The sequence below is a fragment of the Agrilus planipennis genome, unplaced genomic scaffold, assembly GCF_000699045.2.
Source record: "Agrilus planipennis isolate EAB-ADULT unplaced genomic scaffold, Apla_2.0 scaffold14, whole genome shotgun sequence".
NCBI lineage: Eukaryota > Metazoa > Arthropoda > Insecta > Coleoptera > Buprestidae > Agrilus > Agrilus planipennis.
In genome coordinates this window covers 2,265,521-2,285,687 of record NW_020442313.1, presented here as the reverse complement: position 1 = coordinate 2,285,687, position 20,167 = coordinate 2,265,521, and the positions used below count along the sequence as shown (strand labels likewise).

General features: G+C 30.2%; 4 protein-coding genes and 1 long non-coding RNA gene across 9 annotated transcripts in view; 2 read left to right on the top strand and 3 right to left on the bottom strand.

The window, feature by feature from the left end:
- Positions 1–365: 365 nt before the first annotated feature.
- LOC108737823 (helicase sen1-like) lies at positions 366–8,139 on the bottom strand. 4 transcript variants are annotated; one of them, XM_025980074.1, is made up of 13 exons: positions 7,895–8,137; positions 7,617–7,831; positions 5,086–7,553; positions 4,377–4,988; positions 3,990–4,060; positions 3,759–3,932; positions 3,055–3,302; positions 2,753–3,002; positions 2,318–2,702; positions 1,777–1,918; positions 1,321–1,718; positions 932–1,121; positions 366–543 (listed from the first exon to the last, which is right to left on the bottom strand). In XM_025980074.1, exons 2-13 carry the CDS (start codon positions 7,800–7,802, stop codon positions 436–438), a joined length of 5,232 nt encoding a protein of 1,743 aa, XP_025835859.1. In that variant the 5' UTR covers positions 7,803–7,831; positions 7,895–8,137; the 3' UTR covers positions 366–435. The 4 variants fall into 4 exon arrangements, with proteins under 4 accessions (XP_025835859.1, XP_025835860.1, XP_025835861.1 ...); XM_025980075.1 differs by having other exon boundaries at positions 7,900–8,137; XM_025980076.1 differs by lacking the exons at positions 3,990–4,060; positions 4,377–4,988; positions 5,086–7,553; positions 7,617–7,831; positions 7,895–8,137 and having other exon boundaries at positions 3,055–3,346; positions 3,759–3,835.
- A 389-nt stretch (positions 8,140–8,528) lies between these two features.
- Positions 8,529–12,906, top strand: LOC108737425 (condensin complex subunit 3-like). Its single transcript, XM_025980080.1, has 14 exons — positions 8,529–8,723; positions 8,773–8,946; positions 9,018–9,155; positions 9,213–9,338; positions 9,579–9,716; positions 9,770–9,981; positions 10,047–10,241; positions 10,431–10,755; positions 10,829–11,233; positions 11,340–11,561; positions 11,937–12,054; positions 12,158–12,363; positions 12,452–12,622; positions 12,684–12,906. The coding sequence occupies exons 1-14, from the start codon at positions 8,607–8,609 to the stop codon at positions 12,816–12,818; spliced, it is 2,682 nt and encodes an 893-aa protein (XP_025835865.1). The 5' UTR covers positions 8,529–8,606; the 3' UTR covers positions 12,819–12,906.
- A 16-nt stretch (positions 12,907–12,922) lies between these two features.
- On the bottom strand, positions 12,923–13,837 carry LOC108737475 (proteasome assembly chaperone 2). The gene has a single exon (XM_018470336.2). It carries the CDS (start codon positions 13,732–13,734, stop codon positions 13,018–13,020), a length of 717 nt encoding a protein of 238 aa, XP_018325838.1. The 5' UTR covers positions 13,735–13,837; the 3' UTR covers positions 12,923–13,017.
- Positions 13,838–14,002: 165 nt separating this feature from the next.
- Positions 14,003–20,167, top strand: part of LOC108737628 — a 77,861-nt gene continuing 71,696 nt past the window's right edge. The window contains exon 1 of the long non-coding RNA XR_001937884.1: positions 14,003–14,179. This is a non-coding gene — a long non-coding RNA (uncharacterized LOC108737628). The remainder of the gene's footprint in view (positions 14,180–20,167) is intronic.
- Positions 15,516–20,167, bottom strand: part of LOC108737575 (metabotropic glutamate receptor 3) — a 39,225-nt gene continuing 34,573 nt past the window's right edge. For both annotated transcript variants that reach the window (XM_018470496.1, XM_018470505.1), the window contains one exon: positions 15,516–16,300. In XM_018470496.1, coding sequence (XP_018325998.1) covers positions 16,179–16,300 — 122 coding nt within the window. In that variant the 3' untranslated portion in view covers positions 15,516–16,178. The remainder of the gene's footprint in view (positions 16,301–20,167) is intronic.

Here is a 20,167-nt window from a genome sequence, read left to right as displayed (position 1 = left end):
CCTGTAATTTTGAATACCAAAAATTGTAAAGTGTTGGGTACTATAGGAGAGAGGAGGGATTCCGTTATGTTATGTTATGTTGTTACTTTGTTTGTTTGTTTGTTAATTTTTACACGGCATACGTATTATTGCCTATAAATAACACAATGATTGTAAAAAAATGTATTTTATAAAACATAAACAATAACACAGATGCAATGAATTAAATTTATACACACTTAATGTTGAGAAATTAAAAATTAATCCTAACAAGGAAATTATTCAAAGCACAACATTTATACATATATGTAACCAATATTGAAAAATAAATAAATTACTTGTCTTAAATCATTAAATTAATGTAGAAAAATTAAATATTAGTTACATCTCAAAGATAAAGAAATGAAATATATAAACCTGTGTAAGTAAATGCAAAATTTATAAAAAGAAATCATATTACTGGGATATAATTCGTTTTAAATCTAAAGAACTGGTATCATCAACAATACATAGCAACTTTCTTTTCTGCGCGTTGTCACGAATTTTTTTTAATACAGAACAAGTCTAAAAAAGAAAAAATGTTTTAAAAACATTTTATTTAGATATCTGTTGGTAAAAATTATATTGAAAAAATAGGAATTTTAAAAATTACTGTACATACGTAGAATATTAGCACACTAGAAAATGAGGGTTTTCAGGATTTCGAAACAATTCGAAAAAAACATGATAAATTAGAAATAATGGACAAATAACTGAAAAGAAGTAATAAAACAGTTTATACATTTAAAATAAGTAAAGAGCATACCGGCAAACTTGCTTAGAAAATGACTTTAAAAGTTGATATTTTATTTTATATTTTCAGGATAGGATTAGGCATATTAAAAATAAAAAAATGCTCCATACATCCTTCTCTGAGGCATCATCACACATAAGAGACTAAGAAATGACTTACATCAAATAAATACTTGTTGCCTACAATAAAAAGAGCGTGCTTCGCTCTTGTCAATGCCACGTTCAATCTATGTTCGTCGCTTACAAAACTGTTGCCGTCCATTCTTACATACGACACAATAATTATATCTTTTTCTTGCCCCTGAAAACTGTCTACGGTGTTTGCAGTAACTTTTACATTTGACCTGAAACTGCCCAAAAAACATAAACAAATAAATTATTTAATATTAAATAAATTAAGGATAAATATTCAAAAACACATAAATTATTCAAAAAACAGTAATTGCAGAAAGCCTGCATTCAAATAATCGTAGATTAGACTACAGTTAACAATAAATATCAGTAATATACTAATATACTACAATGGCTTGATATATTTACAAAACTTACTTGTATCCTTTAAGTGCTTCGTTTAGTTTGACTTTCTGATTATTATAAGGTGTAATAATACCAATGTCGACAGAATCAGTGGCTGAAGTCAATTCAATGATAGTACTGAGTAGTTTTATTACAAAAGTGACTTCGTTCTCGTTACGGTACTGCTCGACTGGACAATACATCGCTAAATTAAACACTACATACGGTTTAAGGCGTTTGAATTTACTGTCGAGACATCTCGAACCATTTTTTAAACGATTGTTGTAATACATCTTGCTAGGTAACTGCGATATTTCCGGATGCATACGGTACTGAGTGTCCAGCATTACAATTGGATTATCTGGCTTATCTTCGAATTGGTTGCTTATACGAGAAAACAACGACATCCCATATTTTAACAGTTTTGCTTCCTTAAGTAAAATACGTAATTATTTATTATATAAAAACCCTCAAAAATAAAATAAGAACCTGAGATAATGTTGTTGGACATAATTGGCGAGGATCCCCCACAAGGACTATTTTTTCTAAACCAAGCATTAAAGGAATGAGTGTTTCTTGTTCATTACTTTGAGTTGCCTCATCCACGATGCAACAAGTTATTTTTCCAGAGCTTAAATTTAATTATTTTGGTCATTATCAAGTTCTAATATTAAAAAAATAAATAATTCAATTTTCCTTGGTTAAATGACAATCAAATATGGATACATGTTAAAAATCATAAATAACTAAGATTATTATGTTTAATGGTACTGCAATTTTTACAATTTAAACGATTTTGATAAAGAATACTGGAAAAGGTTACAGGATGATGTTTAATTATTTTCTACATTATTCAGTGGTTGTTAATTAATAACAAACTCAATCTGCTTTCAATATATGATAAACAAATACGAATTTTGCGTTTAACAGATCATGGATAATAATTAGAATTAATATGTTGTAATAATATTGTAACCTGTTCATCTAAATATATTTATTGAAACAAAACATTACGACTACTTTTACTCACTTTCTAAATACAGCCTCCATTTGCAAACTAAAGCAACTCGATAATGTCGTGCAAATAACATTTGCATTGTAAAGACAACTCCACCTAATTTTATCCAATTCGGAAAAATATTTCCGTCCCAAATTGTTCACACAAATCTTTTCGTACTCTTTTTTAGCACATTCCAATCGTTCGAAACTACTGCTGGTTATCTTACACTCTCTCTCCAACTCGACAATTTTTTGCTGTAAACTTAGAAATTGGTCTCGAAATTCGGGAAATATGCGATGCACTTCTCTTAAGAAATTTAATTTCGTTATATACTCTAAACTAAACGGATACACTTTTGGGTGTATTGAGTTTGGAGGTCCCACTCTGATTACTTTAAATTTTTTTCGATTTGTGTCTAAAATGAGAATGACAATAAATGAAGAACAAACCAAAGATAATTCTAACCATTAAGTCTTTGGCGTATGACCATTAGTCTTTTTACAAGTTCATCGACAGCTCCGTTGGATGGGGCCACTAAAAGTGCACAACGGGGAGGTCCATCTGCGGAAAATACTATTTCTTGTATTATACTCGTGATTACGGTCGTTTTACCAGTTCCTGGGGGTCCTTGAATAAGATAAAGACCTGGTTTTTTGCCTAAGCACAACTCAGTAGCTTCAACCACTGCTTTAAGTTGACTTTTATTAAGTTTTACCTGTGAAATATCAATAAGTATAATTGTACACGGTGCTTAAAGGATCACTTACGTCGGTGTACAGTTTTCTCGGTTCAAACTCGTTCACTTTAAAATTTTCTATTTTAGGATTAAGTATCATCTCCTTTAAAGGTGAAAACTGTAAATATTTTACGGACTTAAACAACCGAAGATAGGGGCCCATCGATGAAACCAACCTGACAAACATTATGTTCCCTTTATCAGATGAATTCACATAGGATTTTGTTTTAAATGTAAAATTGACACAGTAATCCGGAGCCAATCCTAATACAGATGCCACTGAAATTGAAGTGATAATATTCTTGCACATATGGGATGAGCAGCTATAGTGCAAAATAACCAACGCAAAAATAAAAAATCGTAAAAAAAAGTATAAATTTGATCCGCACGACAAGGGTTCTATACCTTATCAAATATGTTGTTAAAAGTTTGGCTCACAGAGAAGAGTAGTGTCCAACTAGTCTTTGAACTGACGACCTTATGATGATGGTTGTACTCATTATTATTTTAGCAAGACAACTTGCAATAAAAGAAATTTGTTTATCTATATCTACAGAAATTTAACTTCTACAGCTATGTCAAATTTCACACCAAAATCATTAGTAATTACTGAAATAATCTGTTGTGATTTACAGACAACGATATTTTACCATAAAGGCTTATTTCTTCTTTCCTTTCCTTCTTTGGTACAGAACCCTGATCACGTCAGCTTGTAAACGGCAAATTTCTTCTTACCTTCAAAATCAATGACATCTTTCTCTTGAACAGGTCTTTTACAAACAAATGTAACAAAGCCAAACCCAGTTCTTAAAATCTTCCTATTATCATATCTGCTTTTCACCTCAAAAACTACCAAATCTTCCTCCTTTATATTAACGCCCTTGACATGTCGTTCTTTATCAATGTAAGCTAAAACCAAGAAGTTTCAACTTTTAAAACAACAAATAGCGAAGTAACAAAACTTACTAAAACTTTTCATAAAGGTGTAACCTTTAACGACTTCCTCGTCTTCAATTCTGCTACAGAAAGTAGTTTTCCTATGTAATTAAAAAAAATTAAACCATGTACATTAAGTTAGGGTATGTAGAAAGAAAAACACGAAGGCAAGTTCTTCTTTCTTATACCGGCTCAATATGGTACAAATTTACTATTCTTTTTAATACTGTTTGAATAAAGTAAATTTTTTCCACGTCCTTCTTCCGATGAACTTTAAAAACCCTCTTAATCTTCAAATTAAGAGATCATAATAGGAAATAAATATTTAGTGGGTTGGAATGAGAGAAAAATAATGTTACGTTTTTTAGACATACCCTTAAATAATTCTATATTATTTGTATTATATTATTTTAGTACCTTAAATCGTTGCCAGGATTACTCCAGTCTTTATATAAAGAATTCCATAATTCTAACAAAAGTAACGGTACGACAATATTGTAATAATCACTATATGATGAAAATTTTGCACTCATTTCGACTGGTGGACGTTTGTTAACTTGGGGAGAATAAGATTTATTTTTCTGTTGACTTAACCAACTGGCGGACCAACGAATTATTTGGTTAATTATATCAGAAACATCCGTTTTAACATTCATTTCTACTGATGAGAGGGTGTTTGGGATATTTAATGGTGCCTTGTTCGTTACGTTCAAACGATTTGTCGTTGGTACCTCTCTGAGACTTAGTGACTTGGATGACGTAGTGTTACTGTTTATTTTATTTGGAAGGCTAGAATTTTTTTTAGATGACGTAGCTCCACCTTTTAATGAATGTAATGATCTGATAGAGGGTTTTGTAAGGTCATTATTTATGTTAACTTTCCGAATGTTTTTAACTAAGTTGCTATTGTTTTCAAGTAGAAACTGTCCCCTGCCCTCGGAAACTTTCACTTTCACAGCGCCCTTTTTCGCTGTTACTTCTTTTTGCTTTTGGTCAGTTTTCTTTGCGGCAATTTCCTTTACTTTTTTTCTGAAACAGGTTTCAAATTTTACGATGTTGAGTAAAATGTTACTCATCAGAAACAAAGGAACTTTCAACAAAGAAATAACAATTGAATTTGTCTTACCTAATTTCATCGCGTTTAGTTTCCTTTTTCTGAATATTTGAATAAGTCGTTTTAGCTAATTTATCTTTTCTTGTTGTATTATATTTTGGCGGTGTTTTTTCAACACGCCTCTTTTTTTCTTGTTTGCCCACTTCATATCGGGACCTACTGCATTCCCTTTTGTTACAATTTCTAGCACGTGTTACCCTATGAGGTTCCACAATAGGTGGAACGATGTATTTCTTAGCTGATCTACTTGGATAAAATGAGGAAACAGGAACCGTTGACGACTCAAGTTCTGAAACTTGTACAATTTTCTTCATAGTTTCTTCTGATGGTGGTAAAGTTGCATGTTGTTCTTCAATAATCAGATTCTGTTCATGTTCATCTTCATTCCCCAATGTGCCTTCATTACCAGATTTGTTATTTAAAGAAGCTGCTTCTTCATAATAGAGAATATCGACGTTGTTATTCTCAAAATTATGGTACGTTCCAGGGACAACTCTATCAGACATTCGTCGAGATTCTACTTTTTGGGCAGTTGCGTTTTTTTCACCATCGCTGTACCAGTCAGACTCGATATCACTATCCAACATTATACAAGGAACAAAGTCAGTCTTATCAAGTTCTTCCAGTTCCTTTTTTATATTGAGAAAAAGACTTTCATCATTAATATTACTTTCTTCTACGACGCCATTGTCAACTTCTTCTTCTTGGCTAGACTGGAACAATTGTGAACAAGGAAAATTACTACCGTCGTCATCATCATCATCATCTTCCACAAAAATGATGTCTTCATTGGTGAAACCAGTTGATATTGCTTTCACCGATTCTATTTTTACTAATCCTTTTTCTGTTTCATTTTTGTTTTCATTAAAGCTTTTACTTCTTGTTATGGGACCCTTTAAGGCAGAATCATTGTTATCAATTAAATTTGACGATCTTTTAATTTCTTTAGAAACATTCTCTTTACAACTTGAAATACTTTTTGTATTATGTTCAGTCAAGTCCTTCTTTATTTTTTTCATGCTTGCTTTCACATTATCTTCATTTTTTCGTTTTGAGAGATGGGAACAATTTGAAGAATCGACTGTAGGTTTCTGAAAAATGTTATTTTCAGCAGGGTTGACATTATGAGTCTCATTATTTGTTAAAAATTTCTGAACTATCTCATCTTTATTATTAGTAAGTCCCTCAACATTGGCATTCAAGTTTTTAAACTTTGGAGATTCCTTAATTACTTTAGAATCTGTAAGAACTGAAAACAATTCTTGGGTGTTAAAGAAGCTTTCTCTACTTTTTACATGCTTGACTGCATTGTCATCTATGCTGTCCTTATTTTTTTGTGTTGAGAGATGGGAATATTTTGAAACAACAGAAATAGGTACTTGAAAAATATTATCCTCAGTTGTAATGCTATTATGAGTCTCTTTGTTTGTTAAGGAATTTTTATCTATTTCAAATTTCTTATTAGTAAGTCTTTCAACATTCACTTTCAAGCTTTTAAACTTTGACAGTTTGTTTTTGTGTGTATTTTTTAATGAATTGGCTGTTGATGATTTTTCCTTATTTTCCTTGTCAGATTTACAATTATCTTCAAACTTTAAACTTTCTGAATCTGCTTCTCCCCATTTCTCATTTTCCTTATTAAGCAGCTCTCTATCTTGTAAATGTCCTTTTCTTAAAGATAAACAAATATTTTCGTTATGTTTTATTTCTATCCTTTTATTCTTTGTATCTGGAATGCAGTGGGAACAGTTTAATTTTTCATCTTGGTTAGCAATGTTTAGCTGTGAATTTTTAAAATCTAATTTAGTTTCTTTCCTTAATCTATTGTCTTCAATAATATTGTTCAAGTGTTCTTCTTCTGAAGTGTTGTTTTTGTATTCTACTGAAGTACTCTTATTACTGGTTTCATTATTAAGATTTGCATCCTCAGTAAAATTATTTCCAATAATTTTATCTGACAATTTATTAGAAACCTTTATCGTCTCTTTAATACAATTTTCTGTTTCAAGATGCCTCTTATTTCCTTGGGGAGCCTCTTTTGTTGCAGTTTGTCTGCTAAAAATCACACTTTCATTTGTAAGTGAATATTTTGATGTAGATGGTTCTGGAGATTTTAAACTGTTCTCAATGTCTTTCACTTTTACTTTATTGTCTTTCATATTTTCCACCTCTACCACATTATTGACATCTTTGTTAGATATGATATTACCCAATATTTTTCTATTAATACTATCTTCTTCATATTTTACAGATTCACTTCCAGTTTTCTCAGATGTACCACTGTCAGTTTCACTATCGATTATTATTTCTGGAACTGGATGGTCTCCTGTTAATACTTCAAATATATAAAAAGTTGTATTTGCAACTTTTTCATATTCAGTAGTAGGATCAAATCCTAGGGCAACTTTATCTCCAGTTTTTAGTTTAATGATTTCTTTTCCATTAATTCTTCTCCCATTGATGTAAGTACCATTTGTTGTCTAGAAAAAATAATTTAAAAAATAGACATGCAACTAATGCACCATTACAATTGTGTTACTTACATTTTGGTCCATAACTCGAAGACTTCCATCTTCCAGAATAAAGAAATTTGCATGATTTCGAGAAACTAAATTACTGTTACATCGAATCTGCATACTAGGCAGTCTACCAGCTTGAGATAAAGAATCTTTAAGATCAATCACACCTCCAGTTTTTATATTTTTCAACTTCCATTTTATCTTACTCATATTTAACTAGAATGTGTACCTTAAGAATCCTATGAGGTAAATACAGAACATTGTATGATAAAAAAAATTAATTAGGATAATAAATTCATTACCTGACCTTAATTATGATTTTATAAATTTAGTGTCTTATCTATACTACCATTTCACATATTTTATCAGTATTTTACAATTTCGGTACCTTATTTATTCATAAAAAGGAAAGATTAGTTATTTCTTTAACTACCAACAACACCATTAAATTTTCTAATAACTCTTTTTTTAAATAACTTATGAAAACAATAAAAACTTAACAAAAACTCAATGTTACCAGCACAAATACAAAAAATTGTACAAATTCAAATGTTTTTGTAAGTTCTTAATTGGTTAGATGTTATTTGTTGTCTTCGTCTCATAGATAAGCTTCGTCTTCATAGATATTTATATTAATAATATCAATGAGATTTATGATTATGAGCATATATAATACGTACTATAGAATCTTCCAGTTAATTTAAGTTAATGATAATTAATTCAAATTAATTACGTTTAATTGTGTACTATAAAAACACGTATTTAACTACCTATAATGCGACTAATTTTAATTTTATAGAAGAGTTCAGTTATCTGAGTGCAGTGGTTCAAGTCAGTCAATGAGATAAGTAGAAGTTATCTATGGTAGTAATTTTAAATTCCAGAAACTATCTATGCGCAAAGTCAGTTTCAAATTTTTAAAAAGTTAACCTCTGATTTTAGTAATAATCACGGTTACGTTTTATTACATTTTATTTATATATTTATATGTGAAAATTAAGAAATTACCATTAAATGAATATGAGTAAAATAAGTGATGAACATTTGAAAATAATTGATATATTCAATCAAGTTCAAAACACCAGTTCTTGCCATCAAAAATGTTTATTAAACCTTACTAAAATTTACAAGGTAAATATCATGTTACCTTTAAGACGACCATTTGATTTTAATATTTTAGGAGGATCCTGCAAGGTTTTTTATCCACTTTACCGATATTTTAACAACTTTATTGGTTCAAGATTATAAAACCAAAAACGACTATGTATCCAGGACTTTAGATTTTCTCAGTTCCTTTTTAACTAATGATGATAATACAGATCTTTTAGTTAAGACTGTGGAGTTTTTTTTAAGTGTATGTGATGAATCATTATTATGAAAAAGCTATTATGATATTGTATCCCAATAATTTCAAATCGGTTTCAGGTCCACGATATTGTTGATGAAAATGCACGATTTCGATCTTGTCAGTTCATAAATGTATTATTTAATCATATGGTAGGAGGTGAAATTACAGAAGAATTATGTGATGCTGTCCAAGAAGCAATGCTTGAAAGATTAAAGGTGAAATATTTAATATTTAATTTTTTGTAACTTTAAATTGATTTATTTTTGTTTTAGGATGGAAAAGCAGAAATTCGTCTTCAAGCTGTTACTGCATTGTATCGCTTGCAAAATCCTTCAGATTTGAATGATCCAATAATTAATTCATATATTTTGCATATGTCATCTGATTCAAACAGTAAGGTACATACTTTTTATGAACTTAACATTTACTTTAAAAAAAAAAACAAAAACGAAACAGAATTGTTATCTCTTAACAACTGGTTTAATTTTTGGAGAAATTCAATTTCATATTTGAAAGTTCTATCCAGATCTAGTATTTTGCTGATAAATTTTTAAACATTATAATTTTGCTAGTTTGTCATATAAAATTTTAAAGTAGTATATACATTATGAATATAAGTAATAAAGTAATATATTAAGGTACGCAAAGAATGTATAGAAAGGGTGGCCCCCAGGAAGGATGTTATACCCTACATTATTGAAAGGACAAAAGATGTAGATGTTCAGGTTCGAATTTCTGCTTTTTCTAAACTGGCAAAATTGGTGAAGTTTATGAAGGTATACTTTAAATTAAATATTCAAGTAGGTATTTTTAATATTTCTTTATCTAGATAGGAGATCGACAAAATGTTATAAAATACGGTTTTCGAGATCCTTCTGATTCCGTTAAAGATTTCGTTTCAAAAAAAATGATTACAGGTTGGCTTAGTATTTATAAAGACAATATTTTGGAATTATTGAAAGCTGTTCGTTTGGATGCCGACGAAAATGATATTAACGAATCGATGGTGACAATTAATTACATTTTAAGTAGCTTATTTAGGTAAGTAAGTAGTAATTGCAACTTTAATTTTTAAAGTAATTTTAGGTATATAAATTAATTTTTAGAACCCAAACACAGAAAGAACTTCTTAGCATATTACCATTGGGAGAAAATAGAGTTATAGACTTTGAAAATCTTAATTGGGAAACCAGCACTTATTGGAGATTTTTTGCAGGAAAATTACGAGAAAATACTGAATATGAAAACCTGTTGAATGAAATCCTTCCAGAACTTGTAGAATTTGTAGTTTACATTAAAAAGCAAGTTATTTATTTCTTGTTAAATATATTTCAACAATGATAAATATTTCTTTAGTCGCATTATACAATGTTTTGATGTGTCTTATAAAAAAAAAATGAAATGAGATGAAAAACATACTTGACTGACGAAGGAGATTTACAAGAATTTTTTTAATTTTCTTGAGCAATTGAATTAGAATTTCTTTTCAGATTTTGTATGTGGGTTTCCCAAAAAAGCGAAACGTTGAACATGTTAGAAGTGAATTACATTTTAAGAGAAATGTTTGAAATAACTTTGGGCTATGACATATCAGATGTTGCTTCATGCAAAGCTCTAAATGAACTTATACAAATATTATTATTAGAAATCAAGTGGATTTCTGAAGATACAATAAAACAAATAATTAAAAATTTAGATCAATCGATTCCAGATGCTGCTAAACAGATTCAGTTCGTTTGTGACGTTATTTCTCAACTTCTTAGCCCACCACCTACTGAAGAGGAAATCGCAAAGAATAAAAACAAACAGTTTAAGGTATTTAATGTTAAAAAATTAAATTTTTTTATAATCAAATTATCGTTCAATTCTTATTATGTTTGAATTTAAGATAGCGGAATTAAAATTAAAACAACACATTCTAACAGAAGAACAAAAGGAGTGCATAAGAAAAGAGGATTTTATAAAAGCGGCTGCAATTAAAACTGATATTCAGAATGTTCAACAATTAATGAACCATCTCGAAGCTGCAGACTTGGAAGATGAAAACAATGAAACCAAAACTTACGACGCCAAAAGCCTAGTTAAATGTTTAGATATAATTATGGCGCTTTTATTATCTCCAAAAATTGTAAAATTTTCCAAAGAATTGAGAAGTTTAAAGGATGATGTGATTCAAGATTTACTTATACACCCTATTGAGTTAATTAAAATAAAGGCTTTGAAATGTTATTCTCTTTGCAGTATTTTGGATAGTGGTACAGCCGAGACTGGAATCCACATTTTTAGTGCTCGTGTAAGTCGTTAATTATTTATAAATAATTATGTAGTACCTTTTTCAATCTTACCTTACAGAAATAAATATTCTTCTGAATTTTATATATGTACTTGTAATCTTGAAGGTTTTATCATATCATGCCGGAGACGAATGTGACATTGAAACTTTGATAACCTCGATAAACACTGTGGGTGATTTGATTGTACTTTTTGGATCAAAACTTGTCGTTGCACCTGAAGACCAAGGTCTTACAGACAGTATGAATGAACAGCAGTTGGAAATATTTGCAGGTGGATCTTCACTCACAAACATTATTCAGGCTTTAGTTGATTTAATGGATGATGAGGTAAATATTTTCGTTTTGGTGTTACATCCTAGTTAGGGAGGGGGGAGTGTATGATTTTCACTAAAAACTTATACAGTTGACGCTTAAAGAGAGAGAAAAAAAGAGAAAGAAGACACAACTGTTAACCGTTCGATCTGGTGTTCATGGCTTTGAACAGCAACACGCGTTTTGCAAAGCACTTATTTTGCTTGTTACTAATATTAGATATTGCATGTAACGCATCACTAGCGACTACTGTAGGACTCGTGTTTTTTTTTTAATGCGTTTTGTATTTTTCTCTGTAACTTTTAGTCTTTATTAATTTTTTTGGTACTTCAGTTTGTAAATATTTATTTATGCATATATAGCAAACTTAACTATTTTGCAAATTTGTAGATTCCAAAAGTTCAAGAAGCGGCAGGATATGCCCTGTGCAACCTTATAATGTCTAGACGAATTCATTCTTCTACATTATTTTCACGAATGATTTTGAAATGGTGTAGTCCTGTATCAGGTTTGTTCACTAACACAGAAATTATTTATTTTATAATTATTTTTCTCCTGAGTTAATAAAAAACGATTGTTCTAACTTTTATATTCTTACGTGTATTTTTTAGATGCAGTTGAAACAGTTCGATTAAAGCAACTAATTGGTTGTGTGCTTGAAAAATTTCCTTCCTTGCCAGAAGCTGATACCGTTATAGAAAAGGCATTTATTCAGACCATAAAGGTCCTTCTTGAAGCTCCTGATGATAGTCCTTTGTCTGACGTTGACATTAATAAAGTCATGAAGTGTATGTTAGAACTGTCTTACAGCAGTCAGGCAAGTTTACTCCTTGTTTTTTAGTAATATTATTTTATGAATTATTCTCAAAAAAGTTATATAAGCTTTAATTATTTTTTTGTTTTAGAATGATAACGCTCATAATAGTTTAGCAATCGCACTTTGCCAAGAACTGATAGATAAATCAAAAAGTCCTGCGTCGCTGTACTTCTCAAAAGCACTACTATTTCTGCGACTTTCTCCTGAAGATAAAAATTTAATTGATCATCTTTTAAAACTTTGCGACACTATAAGAGACGTAAGAAATATTCTTCCTAATATTGTTGAGTAATGTTATAATTAAATAATTATTTTTTCAGAAAATTGTTAATAAGCAAATACTTAACAACATCATTAAATTTACAACACGTTTGCTAAGTTTGTCTGACCAGAATAATTCTTTAGTTAAAACTGATAAAGAAATTTTAAAAGAAAAGAAATCAATTGAAAATTAGTTTATATTTTTTTATATATATTTCATTTCATTAATAAGCATTAAAACATGTGTATGTACAACATATAAACATTAAAATTTTATTCTTATCTTAGGATACTTTTAATTCTATTAGAATTAGAATTTCTATTCAAACAAAAATGTATTGCATTGGAGCTAAAACTTATTCTACTTCTTATCTTCAAGTTACAAAACTAATTTTAATAAATATCAACAGATGGTGGATTTCCAAATACATACTTCCAACTTACAGGAATAATTACATTATCTATTTTAATATTTAAATATTTTGAAATAAGTGACAACATTTGCATGGCATCAGGTCTATTGTCTCCTTCTGAAGTGTATTTAACAAACATTGTGCATCTAACTTGATCTGATAAGACTTCAAACAATTTTGTGGCATAACCTGAACCATACACTAGATATTTTCCAGTTTCATCAGCTTCTAACTGTTTCAGCTCAGATAATAACTCACTTGAACTTGTTTCATTGGTTAAATATATATAAGGACTATGGCCTATGTTGTGCATTTCATACGCAAAAGTACTTGCTAATATAATAACGTTTTTCAATTGCCATTGTAATATTTCCAGTTTAAGACGTTTTAAGAAGTCTAAAGCTAAATTAAATTCAATTGTAGACCGTATCTGTATTGCTGCAAGTTTTTGTTCTTTATTTATAAACAGTTCACATGCAGTGCAAATTTCGTTTTTATCGTCATTAATTGGATTGTTTCCTACACACGGTACAATAGCAGGGTGCCAAATAATCGCCACTTTTTCCATTTTTAAAGAAGCCAGTAATAAATCAACAGTAAGCTGTCCAACATTTCCAACAGAAACACTTGGTATTATGAGAGTATAATTCTCGAGACTTAATTCCGAAGGTACAACAACGTTAATAAACTTACTCATTTTTAACAATGTTAATTTCTTGACCAAATTAATATAAATAAATGAACTAAAATAAACTTACTTTAAAAATTGATAGGTTAGAAACATAAACTGCTTTTAGCAAGTCAACAATTATCTATGTCAACCATAGATTAAATGTCAACAATCTATAATCATAAATAATAGATACACAAAAGGTAATCTATAACACAGATATCTATAAATCATAGAATGGGTTAAGGTTGTATCAGTTGTTCAGTTTTTAAGAATGTTGTTTGTGTAAGCAACTAGTTAGTTTTAAAATTCTTTGGTTTTAAAAGTGTAGCGTGTCTGTATCTTTCTTTATCCGTGTTCGGAAATTATGCCTATTTTGTTATTATTTTTATCGATTTCATTAACAATACACAGTGCGTTTATTAAAGTGTTCATTAGTGATTAAGGACCAACTTCGTCTTTTCTCGATTATGTAGGTAAGCTTTGATTATTGCAGATAATTATTGGAATAGCGTACTAAGATGTCCTCTCCTCTCTCAATTTGTTATGAATATTATGATTATGAAATAAACTAAAAAAGCACAGGTTCATTGGTTTAACATAGGTTTTCCTCCTTTGATTGGAACATCAATGGAGTCGTTTATCCATTTCGTCGATTACTGTGGTTGGCAAGTTGTAATTTTCGGGATGTCAGGGAGGATGGCATTAGTTGGCGAAGCGTTGGATAGACGACTCCAATGGTATTATCATAAAAAGAGAAAAACCTATCCCATGGGATGTCTATTAGGCTCCAATATCCACTGCTGTTCAGATAATTCTGGCCGTAGAAGTCTTAACCTTTTTAAAGGGAAATTACAATGTTGTAAAATTCGTCGATTACTATTCATATTTGAGTAGTTCAGGTTTGCCCTAAAGATGTATGAACTGTAAAGGTTACGAAACGTCACACATAATAAAACCTATACGAATAAAATTTGAATGATCTAGATTCTAGAACGGTTAGGGGAAGAAGTACGAAGTCCTAGAACAGTAATACAATGACAAATGTTTTACTGCAACTACAGCACAATTGAATCAAAAAATGTTAAATTAGGATAGGTTGGGTTAGGTTAAGTTAATAATATTCGATATTTCTCTTCCAACCCCTCTCGCTCAACCTCCTGCTACCACCAAAAACACCTGTAGTGTTTTACTAGGTCATTCCTGTGGCTTCCACCCACTTTCCGCCTTTTTACCTTATATTATACATGAGGATGCTACATTAGCTATCTATACATATATAATTTCTAGTATATATATACGAGCACAATCAATAAATATAAACAAAGCAAACAACTGCTTAATAAGAAAGTTAATTTTTCGTAATCATATCCACAATCACAACGGGTCAATCCCCAGTCTCCACTAACATCTCTAAAACTTAGAAACTTGCTTCTTCAGCTGGAAGTGGTACGCTGCTGCGCCTAGGTTATTGGTTACTGCCGAAATTGTTTTTAAAAGAAGCAGTTTAAAACAATAATTTTAATATTAAAGCACAGATAACGGTAATCTACAGGTACATTTGCATATATGCATATAAAAAAACTGAAGTATTTATAAAAGTATCGAAATAACTTTAAAATCATTTGGTTATTTGCATGCTCAAACGATTATTTTTTATCTGTCTGCTTGTGCGGACTAATCTTAAAAAAATATATGGAAATTGATTATTGAAAAAGATATAACTTTATAAAAAGTTGTTTATTTATTTTAAAAATAGAAAATACAACAATACTCAAACTATAAAATCTTAAATTATCATGAAAGTCGTTACTTAATATGAGACAAATTATACTTATTATTTAGAAAGGGTACTAAATTATATTATCTAATTAATGCACCAATATGGCACGTAATTGTATAAAAACTAAAAGGAAGGGTCCTTATATATTATTTAACTTTTCGGGCTTACATTACAATATGAGCTGGTTGTAAGTTAAATCGTAGAATCCTTTAACAAGGAGTTTACATAAATTTCCTATTTTTACAAAGACGTATTAAGTTATATTGAAAATTGTGCTATTTATATAAGAAAGTAGTAAAATATAATAGTATCTTTATAAATAAATGGTTTTACCTTAAGTCTAATAATAATGTTTCATAAAATTTGACGCTAGAGGATATTTGTATCTGGTGTAAATTGTCTTAGATCTTTAATTTTATCTTAAAGTAAGTTACAAATTAAAATTGATAAACTATTATTGCTTAAATACGCATTTATAAATGAAACTGTTGCAGTTTTTCGTGTAATAGGTGCATCACAGCCTTAAAAGGGAGAAATGGCCCTTTCTTTTTAATGTATAATCTTTGATTTCGTTTATTAATTATGTAAAATTATTTTATGGAAATTGAAATGTAACTACTTTTAACTGGCACATAAGGACATATGTATGTAAGTGAAAGTAGATTTATTTAATAAGTTAAATAAGTTCTTAATACATCATTCCCGGATGAACCCCGCTACCTCGCTGGAAGTAGACGTTAGGATTAGTGCTTAGGGTTTGTTCTAAAGTTGTATAGACGTTGCCATCATCTGGTCGCAGAAAAACACCACCTGCAATTAACAGAAAATATTACAGTAAATTGACTGTCTGTTATTCAGTTAGTAAACATTTGGAGGGTTGATCGCCCTAAATTAGTAATAAACATTTGAACTACTTAATACACAAGATTATAAAAGTATTTTATTATTGAAGAAATTTATTTTTTCATCTTTTTGGGCTACAAAGAATAATAAGTTAAATAGAAAATTTAACTTTGTGATTAATAGTTTATAATTTATTATAACAACCAACATAAGGGCATTTAGCAATATCTACATTGTTCTGTTTGGTTACGTGTTTACTACGAAGGGTTAGAGGGTTTTGGTTACGCCGTGTATTCAGTTCGACAAGTCCAAGATATCCTTTCATACCAATTTGTCTTATGGACTTAGTTGAATATTTTTATGTTCCACTACTTGTAGAAATATAATACAGATGGCGTTTAGCACGTTATTTGTGGTAATTTATATCTACTTTATTTTATCGATTTTTGTTAAAGGTCTAGGTAGGTGGTTGCATACGTAGTGTCAATCGGGTTACTCGCTTGATCTAGCATTGAACTTCAGGCTATTTTTTGAATTATGTTTGTAAAATAAGACATAAATGAACGATCAAAAATCGGAGAAGTTTATAAAATGCTTGTCGACTGCATTTGTACTGTTTTAAGAAAGAAAAATATTCTGAACATGAATGTTTTGTTGATTGTGTGATCATTGTTATTTATTGTATGATTGATTAACGATCATTGTTATTAATATATTGTTCATTTTTTAGATTACATAGGAAAAAGGTAGGATTATGCGTGAACTTTTAGTCAGTACCAAATTTTAATGTACCTACTAAACCATAATACCACAGTGGTTATATTAATTTTCGAAAAATAATTTTTCAGAAAAATTTGACCAAAAAATTTTTAAAAATAGAGAAGTGATACCAAGATACTTCGTTTTAGGACTAGAAATAACAGTTGATGGAAAAATTAAAGTGTAAATGCTATAACTAATGCATTTCACTTAAACATAAATCTTTAACTTCGTGAACAATAATCTAATCTAGGTCTACCTCTTCTTCTATCTCTTTTTCTTGTTTGTTTCCAGTTTCTCATCACAGTCTAGTTTTATGAATTCCTAGAAATGTAATCACTCTATTTTTCAATTGTTTTATAAATAATTCATCATCAAAAGGTTATCAGTCCTAAGACTGGTTGGACACGTACCTCCACTCTTTCCTATCCTGAGCTAAACTTCGCGTTTCCCTAACACTAGAACAGCCGATATCCTTACCTATTTGCGAAGAGTAATCTAATCTAGGTCTACCTTTACCCCTCTTAACTCCTCCTTCTGCCACTAATATGTCTCTGACTAGACCTTCATGCCTGAGAAGGTGTCCTACCAACCTATCTCGCCTATTTTTTATTAACTTCCATAGAGTCCTCTGTTCTCCTATTCTTTCCAATACCTCTTCATTTCTAACCTTTTCTACCCACTATATCCTCATCATAAATAATTGTCGTTGAATTAAACATCGATTGGAAAATCTTTTAGATTCGATTTAATTAGATGCCCTTGACATTGAAACATAAGTTTAACATCCTTTATAGGTACATATTTATAAATATAATCTGGATTCTTTTGATCGCGAAAAAAATTATATACGCCCTTGCTTCTAGCCTGAACACCTTTTAAAGTTTTGGTTTTTGGTTATTAATATCATTCGGTTTTATTTTATATGCACAAAATTACCCAATAATTAACACGTCTATCAAATAATATGATCACTAACGCTAAATAAAAGATCTATACTTAGTTACAGGGTGTAACAGAAATAAGTGCCTAGCTTGCAGGAAATAATAAAGCATTTTAAAACATGAAAATTAAGTAATTGTTTGTATGTCCAAAATTTCACCGTTTTCAAGAAAAAAATAGTTGAAAGTACAGGTAAAAATTGAATTTCGACCCTGGCAAAATAAATACGGTCCGCAACGCCGCATTCAATCACATGGTGATTACTGGAATCAGTGATTATTTGTCAGATTAAATTTAGATGATCAGTATATTTATGTTAACAACCGCAACCGTTTATTCTTTTAACTTTTCTACTGTGTATGAGGTAATTGATGTGAAATTCAGCAATACAACATCAATCATTAATGTAGGTCAGTTACAGTAGAACAGTTGTTGTTATAATAATGTGACATGGTACGTATTTACGGGTTTGAACCATATCGCTGCTGTAGGGATGAAATTCTCGATTTCATAAAGGACGATCTCCAAAATAGTACATGCGAAATAGCGGGAAGATTGGCTCGTTTCATGCGACAGTGGGACAAATTTTAAAAGAACAGTTGCTGCATTCGTATCATTTGCAGCGAGTGCAAGCCTTGCATTGATAATAAAACTTAAAAACTGAAATAACTCAAAAGCATAATTTAATATTAACGCATTAATGGCAATAATTACGATATTGTATAGTATCTGTTACAGTTTAATGACTACATATCGATATTATAGCACAATTCCAAGTTTTATTGGTAAGCAGTAGAATTTGAGTGTTAATCTAGACAATTTAAAAATAGTTATTTATCTTTATAATGTGTATTGTTTATTTGTTGTATATAAAAAGCTAAAAATTTCGTAATTATGAAATTTCTAATGTGAGACGGCCTATTATGAAAGCCAATTTAGATAGTAATAGTGCAATGTAACTGTCGATTAATTTAGGTTTTGCCTTTTCTTGCGAATAGATATTTCGATAAGCAGGACATTTTGTAATACAAAGTAAAATATCTTCTACCTTGGATACATAAAAAATGATGCTAATTAATAAAAAAGTTTCTCAAACAGTTTTTGCTAATAAATAACCTTTTAGGACCGATGACTTTTACAGTATTCTAGTGACGTAATACGATTGACGTCTCAATCGTTCTTAAAAATCTATCAAATATGCAACAGTTCCATTTGTGGGTCAGCTTAGGTTATATTTTTAATTTTTGTTAACCAGTTTAAGATTAGTTAAAGCGTTAATATTGTTTTGTAGGATACATCGGTAAGCTCAAAATTCCCGTGAAGGAATGCTTGACTGACGTCTAATTGATTTAATTATTTCTTTAAATACCATAGAATGTGTCGCGGATGCCGCGTTTCTTAAAGCGGAATGATCTTTATGTGTAGTAGTTCCGCTAAAACTCACTTGCGGGTAAAAAGAAAAGATAACTTAATGTCAATGTCTCGACTGATGCTGACATTGTAAACTGTAAACGTCGTCATTGTGACAATTGCCAGTTATTTCACGACAGCTTTAAAATGAACGTTTAAGGGGAAACCCCGTTACTGTGTAACCTCTTAAACAACAGCTCTAAAAGTTACACATCCGTTCAACATTAATCATGAAAATATATTCTAAAAATTGTATCTTCTTTCTTAAACAGTATAGAATTTGAAATTATTACTATCTTGACTTTTTGTATTCAAAAGAACAATCTTTTGGAGTACCTCATAATTGGTGTTACTCAACAATAAGTCACATAACCGCTTAGAGCAGCGCCGGCTTACAATATGTGGCGCCCTTAAACAGATATTTACGTCATTTATTATTTTCCGAATATTTTAAAATGTTTAATATTTCTTTTCATTAAAAAAAATTGCTGAATTTTGCCTCCCATTAAGGCAGTGGTTTCCAACCTGCGGGGCGCCCCCCCCCTAGGGGGGCGCGAGACTGTTGCAAGGGGGGCATGCAGCTGTTTCCAAAATATTTTCGAATACAAACCAAAAAAGTCGAATAGGTGTAAAAAATGAATCAGCAAAATAGGTATACGTAATCCACAATCCTCGCCGCGAAAATGATTATTTCTTAACATAAATAANTATATTATTTTTTAG